Source organism: Urtica dioica, chromosome 6, assembly GCF_054948205.1.
Source record: "Urtica dioica subsp. dioica isolate 48M chromosome 6, U.dioica_male_clone48M_v1_H2, whole genome shotgun sequence".
NCBI classification, from domain to species: Eukaryota; Viridiplantae; Streptophyta; class Magnoliopsida; order Rosales; family Urticaceae; genus Urtica; species Urtica dioica.
The window spans coordinates 38,022,525-38,035,395 of NC_142761.1; the positions used below are offsets into that span (position 1 = coordinate 38,022,525).

At 39.5% G+C, this 12,871-nt stretch overlaps 2 protein-coding genes across 2 annotated transcripts; both read right to left on the bottom strand.

Annotated features, from left to right (window-relative positions):
* Positions 1-3,661: 3,661 nt before the first annotated feature.
* Positions 3,662-5,796, bottom strand: LOC149393935 (Bacterial sec-independent translocation protein mttA/Hcf106). Its single transcript, XM_089618410.1, has 2 exons — positions 5,366-5,796; positions 3,662-3,994 (listed from the first exon to the last, which is right to left on the bottom strand). Exons 1-2 carry the CDS (start codon positions 5,684-5,686, stop codon positions 3,860-3,862), a joined length of 456 nt encoding a protein of 151 aa, XP_089474536.1. The 5' UTR covers positions 5,687-5,796; the 3' UTR covers positions 3,662-3,859.
* Positions 5,797-9,275: 3,479 nt separating this feature from the next.
* Positions 9,276-12,043, bottom strand: BZO2H3 (bZIP transcription factor family protein). The gene is made up of 6 exons (XM_089617419.1): positions 11,611-12,043; positions 10,847-10,952; positions 10,474-10,672; positions 10,107-10,182; positions 9,890-10,015; positions 9,276-9,775 (listed from the first exon to the last, which is right to left on the bottom strand). The coding sequence occupies exons 1-6, from the start codon at positions 11,968-11,970 to the stop codon at positions 9,485-9,487; spliced, it is 1,158 nt and encodes a 385-aa protein (XP_089473545.1). The 5' UTR covers positions 11,971-12,043; the 3' UTR covers positions 9,276-9,484.
* Between the last annotated feature and the right edge of the window lie 828 nt (positions 12,044-12,871).

Here is a 12,871-nt window from a genome sequence, read left to right on the forward strand (position 1 = left end):
GGCCATGTCCCACGGGACCCAATCCTACGGGATTCAGCCTTACGAGGCCACATCCCACGAGACTCAATCCTACGAGATCAAGTCTTACGAGACCACGTCCCACGGGACTCAATCCTATGGGATCAAGCCTTACGAGGCCATCTCCCACGGGACCCAATCCTACGGGTTAGCCTTACGGGGCCACGTGCGATGTGACTCAATCATACGGGATCAACCCCACGGGGTTAGCCTTACGAGTCCACGTTTCACGAGACTCAATCCTACGAGATTAGTCTTACGGGTCATGTCTCACGGGACTTAAATTTTGCAAAGTCACGTCCCATGAGACGTACCGCTACAAGATACGTATCTAATTCACAAGACCAAACGGTCCAAAAATATCAACGACGAAGCTCTCGGGGAATTCAAATTAAATTTCTCGCACGACAAGTCGCTCAAGAAACTGTGGGGTTAATGTTATGCCGTTATTTTCACATGGTGTAAATAATGCCCCGAGAGCAAAACAACGAAACATCAAATCCAAACACAAGGCCCAAGCCCACAAGCAAATTCACACGCCAAGCACCGAGTCAACACTAAAATGTCTTTCAAAGGAGACTCTCAAAGAATGTTTTCAAGCGAGACTTCTTGACAAATCTTCACTCGGCCAGGACCACCCGGTCATTTTCACTCGGCCAAGACCACCCGGTCATTTTCACTCGGCCAGGACCACCCGGTCATTTTCACTCGGCCAGGACCACCCGGTCATTTTCACTCGGCCAGGACCACCCGGTTATCTTCGCTCGGCCAAGACCACCCGGTCATTTTCACTCGGCTAGGACCACCCGGTTATCTTCGCTCGGCCAAGACCACCCGGTCATTTTCACTCGGTCAATACCACCCGGTCGTCTTCACTCGGCCAAGACCACCCGGTTGTCTTAACTCGGCCAAGACCACCCGGTCATCTTCACTCGGCCGAAATCACTCGGACATCTTCACTCGGCCAAGATCACCCGGTCGTCTTCACTCGGTCAAAATCACCCGGTCGTCTTCACTCGGCCAAGACCACCCGGTCATCTCCACCACTCAACCAAGCACTCTCCACCAAACTTCTTGGTCCCTATAAATACTCCATTCATTCACAACACAAGATAAGTTTCTCTCAACTTGTCAAAACTCTACAAAAATCACACCACCACTTTCTCTCTCTAGAAAACATAGAGACAAGTACAAATCGTTTACCAAAAACGCAATACAACACGACTAATGTTGAGCGTCGGAGAGCGCGCCGAGGGAAAACCTTCCGCGTCCCTCTAGATTCACGTTTCATTTGTGGTTAGGTGAAGGTGCAAGGATTCAAAGACCCGGCGAAGAACACGGAAAACATAGACGATCCAAAGACCCGGAGACTCGAAGATCCGAAGACCCGGCCACTCGAAGACCCGAAGATCCGAATAGCATGAATACGACAAGAAGAGAAGAACTTCACCAAACCCAACCTACGTGCGGTCATAGGGTCCGGCCCTAGATCGAACCACAGACGGTTCTTAGTGTAAACCCAAAAACGCGGTTAACAATGTCTTTACGTCAATTTACGCATGTAAATACATAGATGTTGCTATTTATGTAATATTTATGAAATGTTGGTTATATAATAATATGAAACTGTAAATATGATTACATATCTAATGGACCCTTAATTTATATGTAAAAAAAGATTAAGAATTTAACCAAGGCCAAAAGTTGGCAATGATCATGGATTCAATTGATATTCGTTCCTTTTGATTCTTTCGTAATTTTTTATATAAATTTTTCTCTTGTATCTTTGCCATAATTATTATTCAAAATATTTCTTAAAGGTATATATTTAACCCTTTGTTGATAAAAAGAAAAAAAGAAAAAAGAAAAAGAAAAAGAAAAGGCATTATTTAAGTTTAACTATCAACAAGTGTATTCTTTTTCTTTGTATCAAAATGGGAATGTAAAGCGTGCGTGTATATGAAATATGGACGCATTTGCAGCAAATATTCACAAACCTTGTGGGGCCCACGTATGACTGTTTTGTCACCTTCGCAAAAGCAATTAAGTTATTTCTTACCGGAATACGAGGAGCCATGTCCGGTATGATCAAATTGGCCCTTCCAAATTGATTGCTATTAGTGAAATAAAACAGAAAATAAATCCCTGTATTATTATAATGCCCTCTGATACAAAAATACTAGCCTCGAGCTACTGTTATAAAAAAAAAAAAAATACAAAAATACTATATTATTTTGATTATAATGTCTTCTTTTATCTTTCTCCATCCCTCTTTAGGAAAATCAAATTTTAATAAACTTGAAGATGTATATTATTGATCTTCAAGTTTTGTTTAAGTTAATGGATAAAATTTCTCCTTTCTTTCACAGTTTCACAAGTTTTTAAAGTTATATATAAAAATAAAACATATTAATCTTTGGTTCCAGAGAAGTTGTTACATTATCTCCCTTCCAAAAAAAAATCGTAAAATTGTTTGCAGAGATTTTGACCAGTTTATATATGGTCGAAATATAAATAAACTTGTAATTTGGCAAGATATAGGCATATATAAATACACTCAAAACAATAAAACATTGTGTACTATAATTAAAATTTCCTCATTAAAAGTATTAGCATGGAATGTAAAGATGACTTTTCCTCTTTAATTTCTATTGTATTTACAAATAATTCAGGAAAAAAAAACTTGGCTCTCTCTCAATACAAAAAGGTTAGAAGATAATCAGAACAAAAGAAAAAAAGAAGCATTATTAGAGCCTACAACCACCCCCTAAAAAGAGAGAAATATTCCGTGCAATGATTTATTATTATTATTATTTTATTTTCCTAAAACATATAGCATAGGCCATATCACTGTCGTATATGGTCCACCGCGTAATAATTTATAGTTGGCCATCAATCATCGGACATGTTAATTTCATAATTGTATTACATTTTCGTATGTATATTGCTGAGAGAGAGAGAGAGAGAGAGAGAGAGAGAGAGAGAGAGAACACAAACAAAAAGTCTTAACTGGACATCTGCTAAGGCCCAGCTTATAATCTGACTATCCCAGGCATCTTTCGGTTCATTGCTATTTTTTTTAGTTAAAAATGTCTGTGATAATACTTTTTGAAATAATTCCAAAATTATAATCATTTAATTTTTTGTTTACTAAATTCATTAATTATCTTTAATTTTAAAATTATGTCCGAATTTATCAATAAATACAATTATTTTTTGACATGTTTATCAATAAACACAATTATTTATTGACAGATTTGTCAATGAATAGTCATAGTTTTAAAATTAACAATCAATGATTTTTTGACAAAGAAACATAAAATGATCATAGTTTTGAAATTATCCCATATTTACTTTAAAGTAATCGCATTTATAATTTTATCTCAAAAATATATATTTTTTTAAATTGTAAATTAAAATATCTATTGTTCACTGTTGACTTTCATTTATACAAAAAAAAAGGGACGGTTTACAATTTAAAAAGACGTATTCCATACTTTTACATAACCTAATTCTTGGTGAATATTGATATCTTATTGCAATCCCACTCAAGCCAAAGTGTGTTATTTTTTTTTTCTTTTTCATTTTCCAGAAGAACAAATGGGATAGCTCATCTCAGTCACCATTACCAAACTAGATCAGGTTACTAGCTTAATATTATCTTTAATAATAATTTTTTATGTCATTCAAATTGCAAGTGGGTGTAACACAAGTGCAAGTTTTAGGCCAAGAAGATTATTATTAAACTAGCTTCTAAAAGATAGACAATGCATGATAAGGGTGACGTGTTGCTAGTGATACAATCTTATATAGTTGAACCATTTATAGATTTTGAATAATCTCATACACTCTCTTTTGAGCTTGTGACTTTATCACCTTGCTTCTCCTCTTCAATCACTGGCTTGGGTTCATCCGCCGGGGCTCCATTTGGGTCCTCTGGCGCTGCTTTGAGCTCAGTTTCAAATTCCTTTGCAGCCTGAAAAATCCAATCCAACCATTGTTTTGTAAATTGTCCAGAAAAACTAAACACGTCCAAAAATGGTTCGATTTTATAGCAAAGTGTCCATAAGCACTACTACACAACCAAACTCTTTCGATTCTCTAGCTTCTTAGATGAGTTTACCAAATATTCAAAAAGGGTGTATGACCAAGGAGGCTAATATCATTTGAGTAATTCTTTCAACTTTCTTCATAACCGGCAATTCCGTAAAATTCGACTGGTTTTCTTTGTATTTCCTTATCAGAAGTAAAAAAAAAAAAAAAAAAAAACACTTTCACTTATATAGAAGCACTACTACCCTAGCAAACTCTTTCAATTCTCTAGCTTCTTAGAAGTTAACGAGATATTCAAAAGGGTGTATTACCAAGGAATATCATAGGATAATGCTTTCAGTGTTCTTCATAACCGAGAAGTTCACATAATCCGACTGATTTTCTTAGTATATCCTTATCAGAAGTTAAATGAAATATTCACTTTTCAGTCTTTGTAGATTTATTCAAGTTTGGTCACTGCTTGATCAGTGTAGTACACTCGTACTTCTAAATTCACCTCACTTGGAGGTTGAGAATCAAAATAGTTTGATATCTAAACTCCTCCGAAAACTCATAAAGAGGATACACTATCATTATAGCCTCCATGGGACTTTTCGAGATCACTCAAAGCTATAACATACACTACCTTCATCATATAAGAGTTCAAAACAGAAACCGAAAGTCATCGATCCCGAAAACTCATTATCAATAAGCCTTGGAGATGAAACTATGACCTCTCAATTCTCATGTATTTTACAACGATGCCAGAATATTAATAAAAAAAAAATTCTCAACTAGCCTCTCATTTTATCAGTTGAAACTTCAAACCAACAAATGAAAACGGAGAAAGGTCAATATATGATCCTGTGAAACTCCACAAGATATATTTGGTGATTGCTACAATATTACTGTACTTTCAGAAGCTCTATGAAGTATTAAGTTATAAACCATTTCTCTTGGACCTTGAAATATGATGAAGTCACATGCTTTAGAGTATTAAGGATTTTGATAGAGCAACAAACTCAAAGACTCAAATTACTGGCTTCTTTCGATGGTATCTCAACTATGTGACCCCAAAATAAGCAGAACAATAGGACTCTTATTTCCCAAAGTTTTCTCTATTTCCAAAATCAAAATCTAGCTATGGATTTCGTTTATGTTTTTTCAGTCACTCAATTTATCATTCCAATTCAGATGCTCAGTTATTTCCTAATTTCAAACTATGATTTCGCACAAAAACTTAAGAGGTTACCAAATTTCAACCATCATAAGAAAAATTCAGGGGAATCGAACAGATCGAGAGAAATTGGCGAACCTGTTGGAAGCTCTTGACCGTCTTTCCGATACTCCGACCAACTTCCGGCAACTTCTTGGGACCGAAGACCAGCGCGACGACTCCGGCGATGACGGCAAGCTCGGGAACGCCGAGACCGAATAGCGCGTTGCAAGTGAGTCCCTTCCTCGCTCGCTCGGCTCCGAATCCCTTGTTGTTCCGACCTATAACGAGAGCTCCTGATCTCGCTCTGGTGCTCCGGGCCGGAAAATTCGCCGCGCCGATGCCGTTGGTGGCGACGAATGTGGAGCGCGACGATGACAGAGTGGCGAGAGAGGAGGGGGTGATCGATGAGATCTCCATGGACGGTTTTGTTGAGCTTCGTCCTCGGAGTTAGGGTTTCTGGAGTGTGAGAGTGTTAGAAGATTGACTAGATAACACGTTGCTGTGAGAGAGAGAGAGAGAGAGAGAGAGAGAGGAATTGATTGAGCTCTTTCAATGGAGGCCTGTGGGTCCCACTTTAGCGAGATTAGGTTGTTTGTTGTTTATGCCACGTGGGAAATATTTAAGACGAGCAGAGAAATTCTATCTACCTTTGCTTTGAAGTTTGAAACTCAAGGATTCAAAATAGAGGAAACTAACCGATTTGAGATATATATCCTAATCTACAAGTTAACGTTTTAATTTTTGTAACGTGATAATTCAACTAATATTGTAATCCCTATTATAAACTGTAATGTGAAGAGAGATTTATCAAAATAATATGAACTACACGATGATAAATTGTTAATGCGATGTGAGAAATGTTTGAGATAAGTAAAAATATTATAGAGAGATGTCACTATTTGACCATTACAAAAATAAAATTATTTAAATAGTCAACGTTTGATTTATAATGTTTGATAGTTGTTAATGCTATTTTTTTTATCAATACTTAAGAGCACACATGACGATTCAAGGGATGGACCAGAGATGCCATGTGCACTAGAGGGATCGTTTTTATTGTTTCTCCATCGGGCTCGAGAAGACCGTGACTATTAAAGGGCGGACCTGACATGCCACGACATCTAAAAAGTCTTAGGAAAGTCAATAAAATGAAGGGTTGGTGATGTTGTAATGTCGTTTCTCCGTCAAGCTCGAGAGGACCGTGATTATAAAAAGCATGATACCCGATAGACCATGACCTCTAAAGAGCCTTAGGATAGACAATAAAAGTAAGGACAACGGTTAAAGTTGTTGGTCTTGATATTCTCTTTAGTGGGAAGTCGATTTTCTGGTCTCCATCATTTGAGATAGACAAGAAAGTGAGCTAAGATGGCGGAGAGAGATTTCCCCTGACGCGCGCTCCGATGTTCAACATTAGTCAGGAGAACTAAGTGAGGTGGTGGGTCTAAATTCTTGTCTCGGGTTTTTAGGGAAAGACTGTGAAGTGAGAGAGAAGCAAATTTTGATTATGATGTGAGAGAATTTCGAGTCGAAATGAGTTACCTTCTTGTTTGTGTGAGTGATGTATTTATAGGATATTGATGTTGAAAGCATGCCACATGAATCATAGAGCATGGCACGTGAAGCATGGTGCATGGTACATGGTACATGGTGCATGGCGTATGGCGCACGAAGCATGGTGCACGACGCTTGGCGCGTGAGACATGAGACATGGTGTGTGCCGTCATAAAATGGCTTGCAAGGATGCTTACGGACCCCTCGGGTTTGGTCAAGCAGATTCTTGGCCCGTTTGACTGAGTTATCATTTTGTCTTGTGATGTTGTTTTACAATTAGTATGTCGTTGTAGCAATTGGGGGATCGTTTTTCTTAAAAGAAAAATGACGGTATAACATTAACCCCTCAATATAGCGTGCGACTTGTCGTGTGGGAAATTTAACTGCTTTAAGGGAGTCTTTTCCTTGTCTCGTTCTAATGATTTTAAGCCCGAGGGGTAAGCGAGTTGATCACGTGGATCAGGTGACCTAGATTCACAGTGGTTGGGATTTTAGAAGCTAAGTGACTTGATCATGGGATCGAGTGACCAAGAACCACATGGGTTGTTGGGATTTTTTGGGCCACGGGGCTAAGCGACCCGATCGCGGGAACGACCCATAACTACGGTGGTAGAGATTTTTGGAGCCACGAGGGTAAAGCGACCTGATCGCGGAGATCGAGCAACCCATAACTACGGAAGTTGAGATTTTCGGAGCCGTATAAGCGACCCGATCATGGGGATCGAGCGACTCAGAACCACGGGGGTTGAGATTTTCAAAGCCACGAGAGCTAAGCGACCTGATCGCGGGGATCAAGCAACCCCAAACCACATGCGTTTGGATTTTTCGGAGTCACGGAGGCTAAGCGACCCAATTGCGGGGATCGAGTGACCCAGAAACATGGGGTTGGGATTTTTGGAGCCACGTAGGCTTAAACGACTCGATCATGGGGATCGAGAGACCCAAAACTATGTGGGTTGAGAATTTTGGAGCCATGAGTGCTAAGCAACCCGATCACGGAGATCGGACAACCCAAAACCCCAGGGGTTTGGGATTTTTTGAGCCAAGTGGGCTAAGCGACTTGATAATGGGGATCGAGTGACCCTGAACCTCGTGGGTTGGGATTTTTAGAGCTGCGGAGGCTTGGTAGCGTTGAGTGACGAAAGTCACGGGCCGAGGAGGCGTTAAGTGACAAGGGTCACGAGGTATAGGTAGCGTTGAGTGACAAGGGTCACGAGCCGACGAGGCGTTGAATGAAAAGGGTCACGATGCCTTGGGCGGCGTTGGTCGCGGAGCTTGGGCGACTTGGATGAGCTTGCATGTCTTGTTAGTAGTTTACGCTTTGTCTTTTTAAAATGCCGGGGTCCGAGCATGCATCGTGGACCATGAGCGAGTGACGAACGGGCCTAGCGTGGTCGAGATATGCGTTGTGACATTGCGGGGGACTAGAACGAGCGGTGGGTGAACAACCAGGCGAGAACTCGTGCTCACAGCGAGCGATCAAGGACTCGAGCGAGTGGTGAGTAGAAACTTCTCTCGTGGTGAGCGAATGGGATCTCGTTCATGCAGCAAGCGAGTTCTTCTTGTGGCGAGGGTAAAAGAATGCATTCTTGCAGAGAACGAGCGAGTCCTTCTTGTGGTGAACTTGCGATCCCTTCTCGTCGCATGCGCGCGGGATCGTTCTCGCGAACTCGGACTCGTATCTTGCTTTGGAGACACGTTAGATACATTGCGTGATCGGATTCGATAACGTTTTCTTCTTCTTGAAACAACCCTAAGTATCTTTTTATGGGGTTCGGGAAGTACAATGGATATAAGGGCAAGAGCCTGAATAACCGTGAGTTCCGAAAGACCTTCAAATTATGACTAAGGAGTGGAATCAACCTCTTTTGAAGCCGAGAAAAAAGAGAGCACTCTAGGGTCTTAACTCGGTTCGTCCCCTAATTCACGGTTCTAAGGAGAGATTTGAGCTCGAGTGTTGAGTGCGATCGTTCCCGTCAGAGGGGCGCTGCCCTCGGTGATGGCTAGGTGGCTAGCCATCCGTCGAGTGTGAAATTTTCAATAATATTTAACCATATTTCAATAACAGTTAATCAGATTTCAATAATTATTGACCAAATTTCAATAATTAGTGTTCAAATTTCAAAAATTGTTGACTAAATTTCAAATCACGAGAATATTTTATTTTTTTCAAAAAAAAAAAAAAAAACGATTACTAATAAAATGTTTTGAAAATATAAAAAGTGACGCATTTTTTAAGTTATGAATTCGATCTTCTTTGAAATCGTCAACTTCAAGCTGGAAAAAAGAATTTCGATCCAGAAATCGTTGTTGTTTTAATTACGCAATGGAAATGTTAGAAATCACAGCTACGTAACCAAAGTCAATATTATAAAATATAAAAAAGTAGAGAAAGGTTGAAGACGATTTGTAAATGTATAGGATGAGAACCTGAAAAACTGGGGTCCATGGCTTTAAAGATAGACATGGCTTTGGTGTCTATCATTCACCAAATCATTGATGTTAATTTATGGATTAGAAAACGACACATCCTTTTGCATACAAATCTGAATGATGAACCAACAAGTTTCACGATCACAAGCTAAAAGAATCAAGTCTTTTTTTTTTTACTTCACATGATGGGCAACATATGGTAAAGGCGGCAAAAATTGATTGAACAAATTATTGGTCATTCCCGCCCGCTCGAATTCTCTTCTGCAGATGTTCCAAGCTCGCGACTCTCTGCATCGAGGCCGTTCTCTCCATCTTCTTCGGGCCCGATGAAGGGTTGTTGGGCCTCGATGGGCTTTGAGATGGCGGGCTGTGATTGGTGGATTGGTGGTAAAAGTGGTCAGGCACGGCAGCTTCGGTGGTGCAAGTTTCGGAAGGGCTTGAGATCGAGGGCATTATCGTCTTTTTATTAATCGGGTTCAACCCCGTTACTCTCTTCATCATTTCCTCCGCCATCTTTATCTGATAACAAAATATATTAACTAAAGGATTAATTACATAAATTCACCCTGATACTTTTTTTTCGTTATAAAACGAACGAAAAAAAAAATAATTTATTTATTTATTTATTATAACCTTTGCTCTCAGTGTTTCGACGTCAGCTTTTAGGACTCGGTTGTCGACGGCGGCTTCGTTGTATTTCTGGCTTACGTCGCTCAGGCGCTTCAACAGCGAAGAGTTTTCGACTCTTAATTGAGAAACCTGTACATGAGCCGTTAAAGTTATAATTCTAATTATAATTGTAAGAATCGGACTTATGGTAATAAATAACGGGCTAGGGTAGAAAAAGAACCTGAGTCTCGAGCTCGCTCAAATGGGCCTGTTTTCTTCTTCTCGAACGCCTCGCTGACTCTCTATTAGAAAGCATTCTGAGACACCAATGAAACCGAATATAAATGGACAGAATAAGAAAGAAAAGAGATGTAATTCTACAGCAATCAATTTAGAAGATATAGATCCAAACTGGACCATGTTTCTCAATCAAGTCACTCTACAGCAAAATGACGTCGAATTCATGTCATTCATCATTTTAAGAAAAAACCGGTTCATGAAAGCCAAAGCAAAGTTTGAACACGACACAAACATTTCACAGCGACAAAGTACGTAGTAAAACCAAGTGTAATTATGACAAAATATATCAGATTTCGTTTTTTCTTTACCTCCTCACTCGTTTGACATCAGAGGGGTCCATATTCTCGGTAATCTCAACGTCCCCGTCCAGCTCATCATCCTCGGACTGTTCGAGTGACGATACACTATTCACCGGCCTCGATGCACCCACGGATTTCTTCTGGGCGACCAAAGCCTGATTTCCATTCGCATCGGGTTCTTGGGACCTCGAAATATCATTCCCGGCTCCTACAGATATAGACAGAAAATATATATAAATAGCCGTTAACAATCGAGCTTATTAAAAAGCCCGAGTACCCAATCAGGAAATTTCTAAGCCACACAAATGAGAATCCGTATGAGATATATATATATATATATATATATATATATATACACCATTGTATAAGGATGATCTTTTACCTTTAGAGGCAGATTGGTTTCCTGATTTTCCGAGTTGTGGAGTGTTAGACGCCTGTGAACCACAGTCCGCTGAAGCCGCCGAGTCTTGAACTTTGCTCAGAGATTTCTATGAAGCCAACAACCAAAGGAATTTAAATTCAAATGAATATAAATAAGTAGTCAAGGCTCCGAAATCTAACACTGTTTTAATCAACCAGACTTTATTTCCTATTCTGTTTGAGACCACAAAGGACCTAAAAAAAGTGTAATATCAACTTGCCTTGTAATTATATCAACTTCAAAGATAAGTTTTTTTTTTTCACTCACTAATAAGGGAAAACGATGTTTTTCCTAATTCTCACCATACAAGAAGGCCCACAAGTCCATAACCAAATTTTATTGTTCTTTCATTATCCATTTCCTTTGACTCTAATAATTTTATAGGTTAATACTTTTTTTTTTTTGAAACTCAGATTATTATATATTAAAATTTGGGTTCGGACAATTCTTCAAACACATAAGAAACATCGAAAGGAAAATAAGCACAGACAGTATTGATATCTCTAATTACTTTGCTTGCTCTGTTTGGGGATTTGGGGACCTAGGAAATACAATGAACTTTAAAAAAAGAAAAAAAAATCCTTTCATCTCGAAAACAAAAGACCCTCTTTTGAAAGACGAAAACCGAAGAAACAAGTACGATTCAGAATCGAAACGCCAAAAATAAAACAATCACATTTCTCGAATTGATTTACGTTATCAGTATCGCGAAAAAAACAAATTACCCGAGACAAGGCAACCGCGGCGCAAGCGAGATCGAGCTTGCTCTTGAGAAAAGCTTGGTAATCCTCTGGAGAATTATTCGAATTCGTCGCGGTATCGTTTACAATCGAGCTGTTTCCGTGGTTCCGAGACGAAGATGAAGAGGAAATCTCGGAGGTGTCTTTAACCTTGATCTCTACGACGTCGTTTTCGTCCACGGCGGTCAACGACGGCCGTTGCTTCGGAGACGAGGTCTCCAGAATGAATCGCTGAAAAGCCCATTCCGACGCGCTTCGGTTCATCGCCGACGACGCGTCGTTTTGGCTCTTTTGTTGTGACCAGAGCTGGCCCGAGATTTCTTCCACTGAAAATACCCTATCCATTTTCTCTCTCTATCTTTCTTTCTCACACTTTTCTCTCTCTGCTTTTCGTTTCCTTCTGAATTCTGATTCAATCCGATATGGATTATTTATAATATTTTTTGTGGGATTTTATGCAATTGGTGGGGTCCACTATTCGACTCAAAAGGAAACACCCGAATTATCCCAATTGGCTGGGGAAAAAAAAATAAAAAAAATAAAAAATCAGTGCTTGATTGGCCATAGAAACGAGCAACTCTTTTTCTTCACAATGCCACTTGGCATTTCGAAAATAATTGTGGATTTATCCGAAAAATGTTTGGGTTATTTACTTATTTAGTTGTATTTCCGGATTTGGCCATGTCCTAAGAGAGTTACGTGCTAACCCCGTATTGAATGAACATAAATTATGACGCTACAAAAATTCAATTAAGTGGAATAGATTGGCATTCATTAATGCTGTTTTCGGATATAGTTAGGTATATGATATAGGATCGGATCCTATGGTTCGAGTTAGAGAGTGGTAGAATCTTCAAACGGGTTGTCCTTGCCTCGTTGATAATTACTTTTCATCCTGAGAATATGAAGAACATGAATTAAAGGAACACGGATGAATTTCTCCCGATGATTAACATTATTTCGATTGTTATTGCGAGGTAAGGGTCACAATGGACTAAAAAATTTAGAGAGAGAAAATGAGATGAGAGTGAGACCGAAGTTTGTTGAGTTCAGTAAAACTTATTTCAAACTTTGTGTTGAGTGAGGTATTTATAGTCGAGTTTGAAGACTTTTGAGAGGCTTAAGGAGTCTTGGAGACACTTGGGCTAAGGAGGACAAAAAAAGGGGGTCCACGATGCAAGCAAGAGTGCGCAACACAGTTGGAGGTCCATGGCAGGAAGTGCACTGTGTGGCACAAGCTTGACTT

Excerpts from the sequence above, each read along its gene's own strand:
- BZO2H3 (XM_089617419.1), bottom strand. The coding sequence starts at position 11,970 with ATGGATAGGGTATTTTCAGTGGAAGAAATCTCGGGCCAGCTCTGGTCA. Across the intron at positions 10,673-10,846 it reads AAACCAATCTGCCTCTAAAG|GAGCCGGGAATGATATTTCG; the intron begins GTAAAAGATCAT and ends CTATATCTGTAG. Across the intron at positions 10,016-10,106 it reads TGAGCGAGCTCGAGACTCAG|GTTTCTCAATTAAGAGTCGA; the intron begins GTTCTTTTTCTA and ends GCTCATGTACAG.
- LOC149393935 (XM_089618410.1), bottom strand. The coding sequence starts at position 5,686 with ATGGAGATCTCATCGATCACCCCCTCCTCTCTCGCCACTCTGTCATCG. Across the intron at positions 3,995-5,365 it reads CGGTCAAGAGCTTCCAACAG|GCTGCAAAGGAATTTGAAAC; the intron begins GTTCGCCAATTT and ends TGGATTTTTCAG.